Source organism: Acyrthosiphon pisum, chromosome X (genome assembly GCF_005508785.2).
Source record: "Acyrthosiphon pisum isolate AL4f chromosome X, pea_aphid_22Mar2018_4r6ur, whole genome shotgun sequence".
NCBI lineage: Eukaryota > Metazoa > Arthropoda > Insecta > Hemiptera > Aphididae > Acyrthosiphon > Acyrthosiphon pisum.
This window is the reverse complement of record NC_042493.1, coordinates 96,868,221-96,888,859: the sequence shown is the minus strand read 5'-3', so window position 1 is coordinate 96,888,859 and position 20,639 is coordinate 96,868,221. Positions and strand designations below refer to the sequence as shown.

Here is a 20,639-nt window from a genome sequence, read left to right as displayed (position 1 = left end):
GAATAATTTTCAAATACTTTTGGTTTTTAAAGTGGGTTTCTAATCATCGTAATATTATAAACACATAGGTAGTAGGTAATCTAATAGTTATTTAATAGTTTTAAAGGGAATATTGTTATTCGATATTCAATAACTTTTTTTAGAAATCTGGTTTTCACAAATCTTTGGGCATCGGCTAACACAGAAATACAGAATATTAAATAAAACTATTATTCTATAATTGTAGTTGACAATAATATTTGTCCAACCAATTTTTTCGAATAAAAACAAAATGTTCGAAATAAAAAACCAAAGTATTCAATACCAAAAAGTATTTAATACAAAAAATTTATTTAAAATACCATTCAAAATACTTCATGCTGAAAGTATTTAAAAATGTATTCAATACTTAAAAAAGTATTTGAATAATTTTACTCAAATACTTTTACTTAAATACTTTACAGGACTGACAGTGACCCACTTGTAACCTACTGTACAGCAGACCGACATCAACTTACCCACTTTTTTTATAGATATAAATGACATATTATACCTATTAATTTTCTAATAATTAAATATTAAATTTATAATGCGATTGTGAATTTGTCAAATAGGTAGTTAGAAAAATGTCTTTTCGTGCGAGCGTAGTCGAGCGGCTTTCTAAAGCATGTTTTGTCAAAAGAGCCCATTCGAAATTTCAGTCCCGGGGCCTAATGGTTCTTAATCCAGCCTTGACTATCATGTATTCTTACAAATTTATTTCTCTCTTAGTACCTATTTACTATTTAATTTTTTTTTTATATACGTATTTACGTATGTCGACGAACAACGCGGCATATAGATACTAGTGTATAGCGCGTATATTTACGTACTAAGACTGCGTCAATTATTACGCGATTGAATATTATTATTTATTATTTTCGGTTCATTACTCCTTAGACTTTAAATAATAATATTCAACAACTATATTACTTTTATTTATTAAATATTTAATATATTATTTAAAATAAAAATGTTCATTAATTACTCTATCCCAACTCATAAAATACACTTATTCTAGGCGCCCTTAAATTATTTTTACCACTACTACTGCTATTCCGGAATATAAAATTCTTTAAACCAATTTAATCACTTCCTCAAATACTTATATTTTGATATGACACAAATAATTTAAAATCACTTTCAAGATTTTTCCAAGTATTTTTATTTTCATATATCTCTTATAACATTTATTTAATCAACACGTAAGGACTTATTCTTTGCCTATATCAAAATCTACTTATTACTCAATTATATCATTTAACACATATTATATAATATCATATAATGCCTTTTAAACATAAAAATCTGTTTTTATAATTTATTCAATATTTCAACTTATTTTTCATATAATATCTCAATTTATTTATCTTTATTCAACAATTATTCAACAATTTTATCTTTTATACAATACTTTATATCTTTTAATTTTGTTTATACTTCAATATATTATATCTAACACAATAATTTACTTTATTCAATACCTTAATTAATTTAGGTACTTATATATACTACTTATGTTAGATAATATACGCACCTATTCACCAAAAACAATTATTTATCGATGGATTTATTTAATCCGACGGAGACGTGATTCCTTACGCTTACAATTTTCATACACAACGAAATCAACTTAATTTTACTTAATTAATCCAACTTTCATAATACCAGTACTTTCTGCTTGATTCATTCTTTTTATCTGCTTGCCTGAAATATGGATTTATTACATATATTATAATTATTTTATTTATTTATCTAGGTATCTATATTTTAATAATAAATTCTATCTGGTTATATAAGGGAATGGTAACTTGCATTGGTATTCAAATAAAAACGCGGAATCATTGTATAACCTTTTTTCATAATATAACTTTTATTATAATAATAATAGAATTTTTTTTCAATATAAATTATATAACTGAATGTGCAATTAATTAGGTAATTTCGATTTAGTCAGTTGGTATTAGTTTATCGAATTTCGGACCTCATCATTGGTCGGGTGCTTATAATATTTGTCGGACAAGTGCTTATCACGGTGTCGTTGGCCCTTATCGCATTCAACATAATAGTGCAATTGCAGCATGCCGTGTCGTGCCGTTATCAACCACCTGCTATCATCCCACCGGATCTGCAGGTCGTAGTGTCGTACGCAGTACACTGGCACAATGACTAACCTATAATAATATAATAATTCATATAATATAAAATAATATAATATTATGCTTATTCGTTAAATGCGTGATCGTCATTCGTGAATAATTGTGATAACTATTCATTGTTGTGGCCCGTGGGCGCTGTATAATTTTCGGCTTTTGCATTGTTTAAAGTTTTGAGTTTTAAAATTACGGGACACGTAAACTCACTTCTGGACTTGAACTATTTGAGCCTGCACGACGATGGTCAACGACGAAATGGGGATATTTAGATTGTCCAAGTTGGCGTTTCATGCCCTCCCCAAATTCCAGCGTCAAAAGTATTACGAGTTGAATGTACCATGCATCGATCTTAAAGATTGTTGCCTATTGTTGTTAAAAATTGTCAAGGTGAACACCGAAGCCGGTCACTTCGACCCGAACGGCGATAGGCTGTTCATGTTCGACAAGGTAAAGTCTATCAGCAATCATAAGTTTGAATACATATGCTCAATAGCTGTAGGTAACGGGCACATCGATTGTCTTCAATTCGCTCACAAAATTGGATGCAAATGGGACAAATTTACGTCAGCGAGGGCCGCGAGTTCCAGTCTGGAGTGTTTGATGTACTTACAGGCCAATGGGTGTGAATGGGATCAATCTACGTGTACTCAAGCCGCGACATCGGGATTTTTGGAATGTCTCCAGTTTGCACACGAGCATGGGTGCCCGTGGACTGAATCGACGTGCTCCGGAGCCGCATCTTCAGGTAAATTAGATTGCCTAATGTATGCACGGGCCAAGGGTTGTCCTTGGGACGAGTCGACATGCTCCCAAGCCGTCATTGCAGGGAGCTTGGAATGTCTAAAGTATGCTCATGAGCATGGTTGTCCTTGGAACTCAATAACATGCACTGACGCCGTGATCTATGGTAAATTTGACTGTCTTGTATATGCTCGAAATAACGGTTGTCCATGGGAGGAAGACTTGTTATGCTATTTCGCCGCAGCGTACGGACACCTTAATTGTTTGCGTTTTACGCATGAAAATGGTTGTATTTGGAATAAATATACGTGCGCCGTAGCTGCAGCAAATGGGTACTTGGACATTCTTAAGTACTTGCATGAAAACAATTGTCCTTGGGACACATTAACGTGTGAAATGGCGGAAAAGAATGAAGAAATGGAATGCTTGCAATACGCCTACTCACATGGATGTCCATGGACCAAACCTTCATTCAGTATTGAGTAGAAATCTACTATTTCTCACATACACGCATGAAAACAAACATCCAATGCTTTGGAACTCCCGTTACTGTGGTTTGATAAGTTCACAGAAAGATAATTGATTGAGTCCTTGACTGAATTGTGCGCTTTTCTATTGTAAATTAACTTACATATTATATTTATTTAATTATTTTGCTTGTCGATTGAGATATTTTCATTACTTAGTAAATAGCTCCTATATTATGGACTCATGTCAAGATTTAATTAGTAAAAATAAATGTTAAGTAGTACCTAGGTAGTAGGTATGTAATATTGTAATTTATATTTTAATTTTTGAGGTTCATAATATTATGATAAGTAGTTACTTATCCAATATCTTATACCTATTATCATAATTACGACCAAACACAATTTTGTTTACCATAGTATTATTTAATATATGTACATGCGCACAGGCAGCTGTCTCCATTGCAAGATTTTCTGCTACTGTATACTTTCAAATTTGTATCATAATTAATTATATTTTAAATGCAATTTTTATTTTTTGCAAATTGTGTACTGTAAATTTTTTTACAAAATTACAAAGACTCAGAATTTTTAATGTTTTGACAGACAATATATTATAATAATTGTTTCAATAATGGTAACATCAATAATAGTATTATTCTTTCTATAGCATTATTTCAAAACATGCAATTCTAGTGACAAAATTTGTTCTTATCAAATTATTTTATAGTATGTAATAAATAATAATATTAATCTCAATAAATTTTTTTTTTTGATGTATTGTTGATATTGCATCCTATGTTGTAAAAATTAAAAATTTTTTTTTTATAAAATTTATGAAGATTCTTGTATTAAATTAAACAACTCTTGCGATACCCCTTGGAGTCGTGATACACAGTTTGAATAGATACCTCTGATATATATAATATACATATATAATGTCACATTTATAATTTATCACATTTAATTTATAATATTGTTTTCCTATTATACGTACTAACATAATTTAATATTTCTTGTATTGCTGTATATTAACTGTAGGTATTATAATTATTGAGATGTCATTTAATTTTGAAAGATTATAAAATCAATGTAATATTATGAAAATCTTCACATTTTCTACTAAGTTTCCGATCAAATTTAAAAACTACCCAAAAAATTGTTTTTAAAAAAAATGTATATATATATAAATAACTATAAAATGTTATTTATATATATAGTATTAATGGTATAAATCTACACAATAAAACAATTTTAACAAAAACAATTTGATTTGGCTGATATTATGCATATTATTCCAATATACTAGTTACAAATCGCACAGCTATTTCATATTATATCATGTAAGTATACCTAACCTACCTAGTATTGCTTTACATTTTCGAACCTTATAATCTGCAACTCCATGGTTATTGATTTAATTATGAACACACTATTGTCTCTATATACTTACATTATTGATTTATTGCTGTCACTGATACGTGATTGTCTGCAAAGGTTAACTGTATAATGTAATAATTAGTTAGTGGAGGCGCTCTTCGATGCGTGGGTAGTTCACTGTTTTGGGTGGGTCACTGTATTATAGTCTATTAAGTTAATTAAAAAAAAAAAAAAAAATGCTTTGAAAAGTTACCTACTAAAATAAGTAATAATCACTTGGATAATAATATACCTATTACCTAAGAAGACACATATATTAATATGTATGTAATTTAAAATCTGTAGGGTTGTATGAATTTAGAACTGTCTTCATATTACACATTGAATTCATTTAAATTTAAATTTGATTGTAAATGTGCTCACTGTATTGTTTAAGATATATAATTTAAAAAATAGATATTTTATCAAAATAAAAAATAATTATTTTTATACTTATAAGTGGTGAATATTATACATATTTAATAAGAGTATAAGATTTGTATTTCATAACTAGCTTATTAAAAAAATATATTAAATTTTAATAACAGTGTAAACTGTATGAACAATGGATGTATCATGATATAACTATATAGTAGAAGGTATAAATGTATAATACACCAGTAAAGGTAAGTAGGTATTTTTGTACTAAAATTATAATATAAAATATAACATATAACTCAAAATGGTCATAATTCATGATAATTGTACAATGATTGTATTAAATATTAATAGATAATAAATAATAACTAATGAGTACCCAGAGGGTAAACCACAATACAACATTTTGTACACCAGATTGCAGATTTCCAGTGATCTTCCAATATTTTCATTGATTTATAAAGACATTAATAATACAACCAATAAAGTCAGTATTACCAATGATTAAAAAAACATGTTGTGCTTCGATGTTGTGTTCGATGTTCAGACGAAGTTAAAAAAGCCACAACATAGAACAAAAAAGGCTGCCTCTGCTGGTTTTAACCATTCTGCAAAATCTTTACGCCAATCATCTCGACAATTTGGAGTGCAACTCAGTGTTGAACATCTAATCTGCAGATTCATCGTCTAGGTGTCCAAAAAATTTGTCCGTAATTTTAGAAAAAAAAATTGGTAAAATAAAAAACAAAAGATTGCCCAATTGAAAATACCAATTTCGTACAATTGTACAACGTTGTTAGTTTGTTACCTACGTCTTTATTGATTCAGTTTGTATTACCTACAGTTTTAAATTTATTTTTATTATTATGGGTGACGCCAATGTGGCGAATATGTTAAAGGCTTGGGGGCTGGAACAATACATAGATGTTTTCAAAGTAAGTACAAATTAGTAGTATCAAATTATAAATTTGAAAGGTATATGTGTATAAGGTGAATTCGTAATATCTGAATGAACTAACATATTATGAATTATGATGTATTATTTTTCTAACCTGCCTAAACAATGATGATAATAAATAATAATAATAATAATTATATATTAATATAGCATTACCTAAGTCATCATTAATCCAATTATTGTAAATTGTCCAAATTAAGAGGATACAGCACCCGCATGTGTTGTTTTCATCTCACAAACATACAATATAGCAAGTTTTAGTTCCAATTTTGTGTACCCAGTTAGCTTTCATATTATAGAGTGAATTGAACTATTATAAACTTTAAGGTAAGAACATTATCTGTGCAATTTGGTGGGTGTTTAGAATAATTTTTAAGTAAATTATGAGTAGGTAGGCATGTAAAATATTACAATTTAAAAATTAAAATATCTTAAAAAACCTATGAGACTGCACAGACTATGTTGTTACCTTTAAGTTTTTAATAGTTCAATTCACTCTAATATTAAAGATAACTACCGACACAAAATTGGAACTGCTGAACGCAAATTTGCTACGTTGTACCGTTTATAGTAAAAAGACAACACATGTAATATCATATAAATTCAACCTGTAGAGATAGAAGTAGTAATTACCCCCCAAAAAATATATTTTACTCAAATTTATATATTGTTAGACGAAGGCATAGACATTACTTGTTTGAATATTTTGAGTGAAGAAATGATGAAAGAGCTAGTTCCAAAAGTTGGTCATAGGTTAGGCAAATATCGAAGAATGGAAAAAAGTACTAGATCTCACAAGTAGTTAAATTACAATTATGGTAAGCACTGTTTCTAAAATTTCAATAGGTATATATAATATGTATGTAATAAATATGTATTTATTTTATACGTATATTACATATATATATGGATTAGTTGCAGTTACAATATTATGTAGGTACCAGTAGAGCACGCATAATTTTTTTTTTTGAGGGGATTGTGCTTTTTATATTTTTAAAAAAATAACATACTAGTGAGCAGAGAGGCATTTGTAGAAATTAATTTTGGATTATGACCTCTTAACTCCCTTGTGTGTGCCAATGGTAGGTACATCATATTTAGTGTATTTTATATAATGTATCTTCAACATTCTTCATGGGTAATTTGTTAATATAACTCAATATAAGTATCATACAAACAAGTTGTTTTTACATCAAATATTTTTTTCCTCTTATTAAAGGACATACAAGTATCTCCCCCATTAACTATTGATTTTGAATCACCATCTACATCATCATCATTGACAAGTATTGAAGGTCTTACAGTTACTCCATCAGAAACTGAAATCTCCCCGGAAATGTATCACTTAATGTATCAAATTCAAATACAATTATCAATCAGCACCCAAATTTTAATCTAATACGTCAATCTTCTGAATCGGTATAATATTTAGCTATTTAAACATTATTATTTTTTATTTTTTTTAAACTTCCAAAATGTATTTTAGGTACAAAATGTACTCAACTATTTGAACAATTCAAATGAAGGAAAAGGTATTTTGTTTAAATATAGAGAAATTAAAGTATTATATAGCTTGGGAAAGAGAAAATTATGTAATTTAATAGTCAGAAAAGAACTCGAAAACGAACCGGATAAAATAGTTACCAGCCAAAATCTTTTATTGTTGTCTCAAGAAATTACTTCTATTTTTCTTAAGGGTCATATCAGCACCTACTTCATTCCATATATGAGTTATGGTAAATTATTTTGTGAGATAATTACATTTTAACTTTAAATACTAAAGTAATACCTATTTGTTTTTTTTATTAAATTTGTTGTTTATGTTACATATCTACTAGGACCTACATTAAAAAAAGCTGCAAAAGGAAAATTGTTAGATTGCTTCAATAACCGTCGAAGGTAATTTGAGAAAGTTGGTGTCATTTCATGTCATTTAAGAGGGACCACAACTATTAAACCAAATTTTCTGAACCTAAACACATCAGTCAATTCTGGTAAATAATATTAATGATTTAAATGGGTCATTGTTCTTAAGTCACTAACCCATATTTTATTTTAAACAAATTTTCGATTTTAAACTTTGTAATTTATTCACAATATATTATCTATGTGTTTTATATATATAATATAAATTTTATAATTTATATATTATACTCTATTCAAAATGAGATCATTACTCGGCGGCCTAGTTGTGCGCATGGGCGTGGCTTTGTTCCGTGGCAAATGTACCCTACTATTAGCATTTAAACATAAAAAATATTTTAGACATTGTTATCATAACTATAATACACGGCTAAAAAAAAATATTAATATAATAGCACCAATTTGCCATAAGCATTTTGGTAGCAAGAGTTGCCTAAACCGAGCGATAACTCTTTGTAGAAATTTGGAAATAAATATTAATAATTATCCTAACTTTATTCATTTTAAGCGCTATGTATTATCCATTGTATAAATTGTTGTTCTATCAATTTATTTATGTATTTTATCTATTCATTTTGTTTTATTTTCACATTGTAATGATATTGGATGTCACACAATTAACACCTGTCAATTTATGATCACCTCATCATAATTTTGTTTATTTTATATTCATTTTAGTTTTAACTTTATTCTGTAATGATAAACATGTCTATTTTATTGCTACCTAATAGTATTTGAATATAATGACTAAATTAAGAACCTCTCACCTTCACCACAAGCTTTGCTTATAGGAGGTGAGCAAATAAACTATTACTGTATTATTTATTGTAACTTTTATTTTATCATTTGTTTGCAAATATACATTATTATTATTATTATTATTTTTCCTTCTAAACAACCGCAGCTAGTTTTTAAAATAAATAATTTAAATAACTTAACAAGATCCACAATATTTTTTAAATGAAATTAATATTTTATTCCAGAATCTAAATTCATTGTAATAATGCTGCACATTCAATTTTCAAGTACATTATTGGTTTTTATTGAACTTATTTGAAAATAGTGTTATTGCGTAAGTACCTATATACATAATATAGTAATTTTCTTATTCTTGTATAAAGTATTTACAAATTAGTTAATATATAACATTATAGCTGTTATAGGTACCTACTGATTTAATATTACGTAGTAAAAATGACTTCAAATGCATTTAGTAAATCTACTAAAGGAAGATTAATTAGGGAAGAGTTTGTTGATTTGGTTTTTGTTATTGTGAATAATAATTCTGAATGCAAAAGTAGTTTGGTTTATGTTGAAAAAAGTACATCACCAATTACACATACCAAAAAAAGTTTTAAGTGCAACTGCTGCAGAAAAAGAATTTTTTGAAATTCCAACTAGTAGTGGTTCTGTTTTTGCTAATGTTTATGTAGAAAATTCTTTGAATTCTAAAGATAATATTATTTCAAGTTCAGAATCTGACAGCAGAGATAACTTAATTAATAACATACTGCATAAATTATCTGACTGGGTTGTAAATCATAATATAACAAATGTGGCATTGTATTAAAAGTATAGAATTATAATCATGATTTCCATGATTTTCCAGTAGATGCTAGAACTCTTTTACAAACTAAAACTTTTAAACAATCTTTAGAAGTTAGTGAAATGTATCCTGGTATGTACCACCATTTTTATCTTGAAAAAGGAATAAAAAATAAAATTGGAAATCTGATTTTGCAGAATGAAACGGTTAAAATACTTCTGGGTATTGATGGTTTACCACTGGCTAAGAGTTCAGCTAGTCAATTTTGGCCTATTGTTTGCTACATTGATAAACAACATAATATTATTAAATCTCCTATTTTCTTAGTCAAATATACTTTTACAGTAACCATCACCTGTACACTTATTAACAGCCATCTGCTAAGCAGTAAAGTACTATTTTAAATATTGGTAATAACTATTTAAGTTTTAAAAACCAAACTTGTCTTTTAATTATAATAAAAATGCCATGCACAGAGCACTATCCACAGAAAACTCATAAAATATAAGGAATAGAAAACCTTTTCCGGATAATGAATAAGGTTCACCAGACCATATAACATATTTGATGGTGGCTTCGAAGCTTTAAACACTAATTATATATTTAAAGTTATCAATAAGCTTTGATTCTGTTTGGTTAGTATATGTTTTTATAGTGTTTGGCGTAGTTATTATTTTTTATTTTTTAATTTTTTTTGGAAAAGATTGAAAGTGTGACATTGTGTTTGCATGTTTGATCACTTTTAAGAGGTACCTATATTATAATATATAAGGAAGAACAACGGCGACGCAGCATTTGACATTTATTCAATCATTTTTTTAAACTCGACATTTAAGAGAACGTCACACTCTCACATCTTACACACGTACGATATAGAGGAAATGCATATACGCAGTCTCAGTATAAATCGCTCAATTTCTGTTCTAGAAAAAAAAATACCTTTAACTTTTCAAAATTTAAATTTTTTTAATATAAACTCTCTGTCTTGACCTCCAAAATATTATCATATTTTAATTTTGTAATAGGTGTTTTTATTTTAACACCAAAAATCAGAGTTTCACACAGACTGCGTAAACGCGTTTTGTCTATGTCAAACATTGTAAGACATAAACAACGCATTCGGGTGTGCCGTCCTCTAAAGCAGGGTGGTCCAACCCGCGGCCCGCGAAGCTTTTTTTTTGCCCCCTTCAACAATTAAAAATTTTAACTTTAAATTACAATAATATTATAACAAAATCGCAATAAGAAGGTATACAATTTATACCATCTTATTACGAATTTATACTTTAAATTTTACATTTTATTGTTATATGGCGGGAGTTCCCAGGTGTCGATCATATCGTGATAAGACGCGATAAACGGCGTAAATGTTATTCACAATCGCATAATTGAGAGTATTAAATATTTCTCTAATCGTAAATCTAATCAGTAATCATTAACCAGTCGACCCCGTGTGTTAGTGTGCTCGTGTGACAGTGCCCGGGTTATTACCTTATATATGTTTAATTTTTACCATGTCTGAAAGAAAAAAACGTACATTTGACGATGAAAAAAAGAGTATTTAATTCAAAGTGGGAACTAATGTATTTATGTATTGAACATAACAATAAACCTATGTGCCTAATTTGTTTACAAGTTATTAGCGTTCTAAAAGAATATAATATAAGTAGACATTACACGAGCAAGCACAAATTATATGATAAGTATACTGACAATATTCGGCTTGCATTATTAAAAGACCTTACTTCAAAATTAACAAAACAAAAAAATGTATTTTTAAAAAAACAAATTAACGATTGTGACAATTTAATAGCTTCTTATGAAGTGTGTTTAGAATTGGTCAAACAAAAAAAAGGGTTTAGAGACGGCGAATGAATTAAACGTTGTGCAATAAAAATGGCAAATGCTTTTGGAAACAAAGAAATAGTAAGTAAATTTGAAACCTTATCACTGTCTCATCAAACTGTTAGTAGAAGAGTTAATGAAATGTAGTTAATGAGTGATCATGTATCTGGAATGCTTCGTGACATAATACAGAATTGTAAGTACTACCTATTCTTTAGCATTAGATGAAAGTACTGATATTTCTGATGACAGTCAATTAATCATTTTTATTCGAACAATAGATAAAGATTTTAATATATATGAAGAATTACTTCAAATAAAACCATTAATTACTGGAACTAGGGATATAGATATATTTGAAGCAATGAAAAAAATTATTTCAGATTTTGGTTAATTTGACAAGTGCACTGGTATAACTACTGATGGTGCTCAAGCTATGGTTGGGATACATACTGGTTTAGTAAGAAATTTAAGGAAAATGAGGCTGAAATGTTTATTCATTCATTGTATTATTCACCAGGAAGCACTTTGTGGCAAGTTTGTTAAAATTAACGAAACTATGAAAAAAGTGATAAGCATTGTTAATTTTATTCGTGGTGGTAACAAAGCTCAAAGACACAGAGCATCTATTAAATTTTTAGAAGAAATTGAGAGTGAGTATGGTGATATCCCGTTACACTGTGAAGTAGGATGGCAGGGAATTGTTTGAAATCTTTTTTTGCATTAAGAAGTGAAATTTTTGAATTTTTGAATTTCTTAAATCTAAAAATATTGGACAACACTTTTATGAAGACTTACAAAGTATTTCATTCATGAAGTCTCTTGCTTTTCTCACTGATTTGACATCTCATTTAAATATTTTAAATTTACAACTGCAAGGTAGAGGACAAAATGTATGTCAGCTTTTTAGTAATATTGAAGGTTTTCGGAAAAATTAGAAGTATTTAAAAACGCATTAGAAAACAATGACATTACATACTTTCCATCATGTCAAGAAATTTAAAAAATTTAAAATAAATCGGAATTATTGAATTTAAAAATATAATTAAAGAACTAATAACAGAATTTAATCCACGATTTAAAGATTTTTATATATTGAAACCTAAATTTGAATTATTTAACAACCCAATGACAGTTGATATCACAGTACAACCTCCCGATTTTCAAATGGAGTTATGTGATTTACAAGCAGACTGTTTTCTTCAATCAAAAGTAAATTTGCTTCCTGAAGAGTTTTGGAAACTGTGTTCGTAAGAAAAATTCCCAACAATACGGAATTTTTCTCTTGAAATTTTGTCATTATTTGGCAGTACGTATATTTGTGAATCGGCATTTTCTACAATGAATTTAATCAAGTCTAAATCAAGAAACCGTCTTCAAGATTCGTCTTTAGAATCGTGCATCAGATTAGCCACCACAGGGTGTTCAATTGAAATTGATAAATTAGCTACTGAAAAACAATGCCAATCATCACATTAATAGTTTATTTTTTATTTTTTTTTATTGTAATAAGACATTCTTAGCCTAATTTATTTTTTAGTAATTTTTTGATAATCTTAAACATGAAAACATTAAATAATAATAATAATAATAATATTTAATAATTTGTGCATTATATAAAATAAAATATAAATAGGTAATAATATCATTTTTTTCTTCAGGCGGCCCTCGGTGTTTTTATAAAAGTGTAAATTGGCCAGCCAACTACAAAAGGTTGGACCACCCTGCTCTAAAGGAAGGTTGAAGCTCTCACCCTAATACTAATCGGTATTATAGATAATGATACATTTTACTATTTTAATATTTGTAAAATAAGAAATTGACAACTTTCAATTGTTTTATCTACTTCTTAAATATTATGTTTGGTATGACAATTGATCACACAAACTTAGTATGAATGCTAATTTTGACAAAAAATATTATGTGATGCTTAGTAGCATGAATGGTAATTTTGATATAATACATTTTTAAGTGAAACATGGATGAATGTTGGGTTAAATTATGTTTTAAATGAATACTTTACTATAAAATCTTTGGCAGAATTAAACAAAAGTGATGTCAACAACTTTTATTAAAAATAGATATGATTCTTTACAGAGTGACTTTTTACATTAAACAGTCATTATTTCAATTACATTTCAATTATGTTTTTTAAAATATTATTTTACATAGTTTCAAGTCGTTTACTAAACAACTTTATTTTTAAACAATTATAATTTTAAATATTTTTTGTCCTTATAATATTTTAGGATCTTTACTTTTTTGAATGATGACATAGAGTTTTAATTTCATATTCCAAAGCAAAATATTTGTTTTAGTATTTCGAAACATAAATATTGATTTTAGGACAAGTAGTTTATGAGTTATAAGTATTTAGAGTTTATCAACTCTATAAATAAAAAATATTTCAAAAATAATAAAATGTAGATTGTAATAGCAAAGTTTGATAACTATGTATAATTTTTGTTATTTAAGCATATATATATATTAAGAGGACGCTTCACCCGCATGTGTTGTTTCCGTCTAATAAATGTACAAAATAGTAAAAACTGTTTTGCATTGGAAAGAACTGAGATGGCTCAGTCATAACTAAGAAACGAGATTTTAACCACAAAAAAAGGAGAATTTGGGCGGTGCAACATTGATTTTATTTTTTTTTATATCACTCATATGAAAAAAGTTCTTACTGTTTCAAAAACTATTATTGTTTGTATTTTTCAAACTTGAAAAACTTTTTTCATATAAATTATATCAAAAAAATAAAAACAAAGTTGCACAGCTAAAGTTCTCCTTTTTATAAGAAGAAAATCTCATTTCTTAGTTATGATTGTAGCCTTCTCGATTCTATCTCGCGCAAATCAGTTTTTGCTATACTATACAATTGCAAGGCTGGGCATTAACGAGTTAAAAACGAGTTTCATTTTATTTTAACTTAACTAGTTACTTTTAGCTTTTTATTAACTTAACTGTTAACTTACTAAATTTCTTTTTTAATATAATGTAAAATTAACAAATTTATTTTTAATTTTAAGTTAATTTATTTTGTTTTTAATTTAAATATATTTCACTTTTTCAGTCTATTTCGTTTTCATATTTACCGTGAATACTTTAAAGTTATAAATGTACCTATATCATATGAATCTAACTTATATGGAAATACTGTATAAAGTATACACACTATAGCAGTGTTTCTCGACCTTTTTTATTGTGGCGACCTCTTTTTCGAGTTTCAATTTTTTAGCGACCCCCCTACATATATTTTTTTTAAATACTCACATAGAATATAGATTATTAATAATAATTAATACTAAAATTACTGTACATTGTACACAACATAAAATACAATATTAAAATTATATTAATTAAAAAAACGTATACCAAATATTTACAATACATACAATTTTAATTCATACGTGACCCTAAATAATAAGTTAGTGACCCCCTCGGGGGTCACGACCTTCAGGTTGAGAAACACTGCACTATAGTTTATAATTTAGTTTTGAGTTGGAAATTAATTAAATACGCTAGCGTTCTATAAACGAATTGACTTAATGAAAAGTAACAAAAAGTGTGTATTAACTTTTAACTTAACTGAGTTAAAAAAAATCATTAACTTACCCAGCCTTGTTTTAACAGTTCTTGAGTTTAAGATTAATGACATAAACATTAGGTTTATTATTAGTAGACAGATAAAGGATTAAAAATAAAATTACAGCGAATCAAATGAAATATGATCAGTATATATACTATATTTAATAAAAAAGATATACAATATGTATTATTCAAAATCTTAGTGGGTACTGTACGTTTGGATAAAATTAAACTGTTTTTCATATTAAAATGTGATATGAATAAAAAAGATAATAGAGTAAGCAATGCTAGATTGCAATCATGAATGCATAAATGATAAAGAAAGATATATACCAATGATTATGAGTAAAGTGCAGAACTTTAGGTTTTTACATATTTGTATTGGCTTTATTATACTTTCTATCAATTGTTTTGTCAAGAATTTATTTATCAGTTAGGTTAGTATAATTAAATTTTATATTATGCAATGAAGTATATACAATTCTTACTCCGTTTTTAATAATTGATTCTCATCTGTATGGTCTGTATTATCAATAAGTTCTTGTTTAATAACTGTACTGGATACTTAATCATCACATCTATTAAGTGGAATAGTCAGCACTCTAGAACTGTTCATTATATTGTGCATTATACTGTGCATATTACTATCATACCTAAAATAAATTGTAAAAAATTAATATATATTATACAGTACTTGGGCAAGTTCTGTTTAAATCAGATACAATGTAGGTACCTATTAATTAAATAAATTATAAAACACCTAATTTTATCAAATAAAATAATTTAAAAATGTAGGTTAAAATTTCAAATTTTTGTAATGTTTCATTTCCGAAAGTTTATTTGCTTACTTGGAATTTACTTCAGATGTTCTTAATGATTCCATACTGAATTATATCTTCCTTAGGTTATCTCAATATAACTGTGAACATAAACCATTAAAATTATGTATATTTTAAGTCAAATTGGTCATTTGGTGGGGGAGGGATTGCAGGTTAAATATTTAGTAAAAATTATTTTTAGGTGATTAAAAATTTTGGAACTAACAATTAAAAAACTAAAATTAAGAGCTTGTTTTAGGAATACTTTATTTAAAGTACCTAAACAAAACAAAGATAGTACACTAAATATTTTTTGGAAAATAATGTCATATAATCATTAACAGCGTTCTCTGTCAAAGTAAGCCAAAAGTAAGTTTAAATTTAAAATTGTCAAGATAAATTCTAATTATTATTTAGTTATAATAGCAAATCATATATTGATATATCAATAGAAAACACAGAAATATATCATTTTATAATAATACAAAAGAGATAAATGAAAAACTAGGTAAGTTGTTCTGATAAGGTTATATTACCTAGTGTACAAAAGTGTTTTTAGGTGAGTAATGAGCATTTTTAATTTACATTTATCATACACATGCATAACACACTTAAAAACTTAATTATCGTAAAAAAATTTCCAACACAGATAATGTTCTTACCATCAAGTATCATAATAGATAGATTCACTCTTATTTTTAAGCTAATGGCATAGAACTTGAATTTCTAAGCGTAAATTTGGTATTTTACGCGTATGTAAGACGGAAAAACTCATTCAGGTATGGCGTCTACTTAACAGTGATTCAGTGATTACCTAGTTATATGAGACTGTGTTTTTTTTTTATGACTACACACAATACACTAAATTAAGGCACTTAAATTGCATCAGGCGGCAATTTTAAACTTAAATATCATTGAACATTTTTTAATTTGGTGGGGGGTGGTAAAATAAGGACAGCCCTGCGTTGAATTAGGTAGCCATTCATTTGATTTTTCATATTGTTAACTATTGAAAAGAAATATATATTTATTAGAACTTACTATGTACTTACTACTTACTGCCATTCACACTGTATACAATTTAAAAGTTATTTAATCTTTTTTTTATTGCTAATATTATTAAACATGATTGCTAAGTTTTGTCTTTTGCTGTTTAGTAACAACTAACAAGTAACAAGTCATGAGGAAGTGAATATTTGTCATGTAAGTATATAACAAGAAGTAGGTAACTAATAAAGAAAAAAAAGAAGTTGCAACTGGCAAATTGCCTGATACATAAATATTTATATTTGAGAAATACATTGAAAAATACAATAACTATAATTAATAATTATATTGTTATGATCTGATGCAATACAAGTTGTCTGAGCCGTAACGCGTATGAATAATATGATAATAGTAGCTAAGGTTCGGATTGAAGGTAATATAATCAATACAAAAAAGCATTTAAAATGTGAAAAAAGGCAAAAAAAAGTATTTAAAGTAAAGTATTATTGAATTAAAATATTAAGTTTGTTAAAGAATGTGTACCTATTTTATTACTTAGATAATTATTGTAATTGAATTCAAATCAATGAAGTAATCGAGAATACTAGAATTTGTATAGATACAAAGATAGATAGATACTGAAATATTGGCTTATATAATAGATATTGGTAGGGATGACAGGGGTAAGATGTGGTCAGAACTTGTGAGGTAAAAATGTAATATGGAAATTGTATGCAAGTCGTAATTACTTGATTATATTATAATTTTTCCAAAGTACATGTACTCTATTTTGGTGTGTTTATTATCAACGATAATAATATTATATTATAACACAATACACAAAGAACAAGTACTTATACTCAATACTCAAGAAGACTAGACATCGACTAGACACTTGAGTCAAGAATGTATTCTAGCATTGATTAACTTAGCATTGACTAACATTTTTTTTTATGAAATTCGGCATACATGGTTGACATTATATAATTACTGATTTGCCCGTTTTCCCAGAAAGTTAAAGTTTCTCTAGCTGGGCTAACGTAACCAAACTAGCATAGAATGTTTTACTTACTAGTTTCTGAGAAAATGGGTAGTTGGAATTATAAGAACCAAGGCTGGAATTCACAAGAATTGAGCACTAATTATTGGCGCAAAAAAAAATTACAAAATAGTTGTAAGGGGGTAACTGCAATTTTTTTTCACTAAATTAATATCAAAAGGTACTAAGAGGTACATACATATGCTAAATCTACATACATATGCTCAAACATAAACAATCGAGTGTTAATGGAAGACACGTAAAAGTAAAATGTAATATAAGGTCAAGTGGATCAAAAACATACTCAAAAGGCAATTTATTACAGGAACGGGGACTCGTTGAGTCAATCTGACCAATGTCTGATAGTTTTTTAAAAGACATAAAAAGATACTTTTGAGATGAATTTTTTCAAGGCAGGGCATTAACGAGTTAATAAGTTAGAAGTTAAGTTAAAAGTTAAGTTGATTTTAACTTATTAACTTAACTTACTAGTTCAGAGTTTTAATTAACTTAAGTTCATTTTGAATTTTCGTATTATCCAGAAAAATATTTTGTTTATTACGAGTTTTCGGTTTATAACAGTAGTGAATGCTGACTCCAATGTATGGGCATGCTCATTTATCATAATGTATTATAGTTCTATTTAATTTATATATAAGACTTTAATTTTATTAATATTAATTATATTACAAAATTCATTAAAGAAGCGCAACCGACTGAGCATGCCTTGGGTGGTTAGTACCGCGACTTAAGGTCTCGGAATAACCAGTATTTCACAGAAATAATATTATGAATCGTATAGCTTGTGCACACAGCTATCACATGTTGTCAGTAAATGTTACGATACAGAAAGTATACCAGAAATAGATGTCATTTTTATCATACATTATGATTTTTTTAAATACGTAATATCATATTATTGATGACAAAATAATTTTTGTATATTTATTAATAACGTTTTTATTGTTAAGCATGGGGCACATGCTGAGTATGCCTGGAGAATTCGCCACTGGTTTATAATTATCATACCTAAGTTTGCAAAATGTAGATAATATTATCAGAAAAAAAAATATGATATAGGTATTTACAAAGAATTTTTCATTTATATTTAAAGATATAAACTAATATATTGTATTAATTAGGTACTTATAAATATGAATATAGGGGTAACCTTGTTAGCCCACGATGCCACAAATCATATTCATAAATCATAATACCTATGTATTCATTACTCATTACTTATTAGCTATTAATTATTTTGTATTAGTACAATAATGATTAATGATTATCATATATTGTTTAAAATGTAATATACCTATGAATGATAATTACTATTCAAGTAAACTTAATTTATTAAAAAATACCTCATAAATGCATTTTTTTATTATTATTATTAACTTAACTTATTTATTTAGGTAAGTTAATGGTATTTGTAAATTTAAATTTAAACTCAATCGATGTATTAAAAATGTCTATTAACTTAATTGAAAAAATAATTAACTTGACTTAGGTAACAGAGTTAAAATATATCATTAACTTGCCCAACCTTGCATTTTTTTACGTAGATAGCATACAACTTGGACATTTTAAACTCAAAATAAATTGCAAATGTTTGTGGTTTTGTCAAAATTCTTACTTCGTCCAAACGTCCCAAGTCTGGATGCCGGCTGGTAAACGGTATAATATGGCGGCAGCGATGATGTCGGTGAAGGAGCAGCGATTCTCTGTGTGGCGTCGATGGCGGATTCAGCGGTGCGAGTAGATACATCGTGTACGGCGAGTGACAGCAGACAACGAGACAACAGTACAACACTTCAACAGACGTGACCACGACTACCTACGAACGGTGAGTGCGCATATTATTATGACGATAATATTTACATTATCTATGCTTCCACAGTTCGAGCGCAGAATATTAAGTGAAATCTCACCCAGGTATTCCGTGGTTTAAGTGTTCGACGGAGTACCTGGCTGTATGTACCTGTTATTAAAATAATAAAAACGAAATGAAAATTATACCAATACAAATTATGGGTAGGTATAATAAATTTTAAACCGAAAACGCGAGCGTGTGTGTATGTGTGTAGAATAGTGATGTGCGTCCTGGCGTCCAAGTGCAGAATCCCTTGGGTGCCGGGGACAAGGAAGTTGGCCTGGCACGACTGCACAAATACGATCCTGCCTTCTCGTCAGAAGGATGCTCGAGTGTGTGGGTTTGAACAACAAAACAAACGTAATGATTCGGATCGGACGCGTAATCGTCGGTGACAATTTATTTAAACGATAAAAATGGTGAATAATTTAATCAAGTACGAATGAATAATTAATGGTGAATAATCAAAACAGTGAGTAATGGCGCGTAAATGCGTAATATGACGCGTCGATCGTGCGCGGACTTGGTAGTATGGGCACGGTAACGAGGCGCTACATACGTGCGCGGTGCGCGGTGTACAAAGACAGCGATGCCAGGCCACGGGCCGACGGTTGGCCTGTAGCGTCGTCGAGCGAGCCCTTGGAAGCGAGGTGAGACCATCCGTTACCCAAGGAACATAATATTATGTAATACTTAACTAAATCAATATAAATTAACAGATGTACCACAGAATAGAATAATATTGTTCTATGGTAATATTATGGTCGTACACCTTGGTGTATCAATAGAATAGAGCGAGAAATCGCCGACCATTAGACGCGTTATCACCACACCAGTAAGCCACCTTATTTTAAATACCAATTTGGTATATTATGTATTA

The 20,639-nt window shown here is 28.2% G+C and overlaps 1 protein-coding gene and 1 long non-coding RNA gene across 2 annotated transcripts; one reads left to right on the top strand and one right to left on the bottom strand.

Annotated features, from left to right (window-relative positions):
* Positions 1-2,774: 2,774 nt before the first annotated feature.
* Positions 2,775-3,401, top strand: LOC103311850. The gene has a single exon (XM_008191618.2). The coding sequence runs from the start codon at positions 2,775-2,777 to the stop codon at positions 3,399-3,401; it is 627 nt and encodes a 208-aa protein (XP_008189840.2).
* Positions 3,402-15,252: 11,851 nt separating this feature from the next.
* Positions 15,253-20,430, bottom strand: LOC107885878. The gene is made up of 5 exons (XR_001680559.2): positions 19,943-20,430; positions 19,818-19,867; positions 19,523-19,723; positions 15,891-15,961; positions 15,253-15,695 (listed from the first exon to the last, which is right to left on the bottom strand). It is a non-coding gene; the product is annotated as an uncharacterized LOC107885878 (long non-coding RNA).
* Positions 20,431-20,639: the final 209 nt, after the last annotated feature.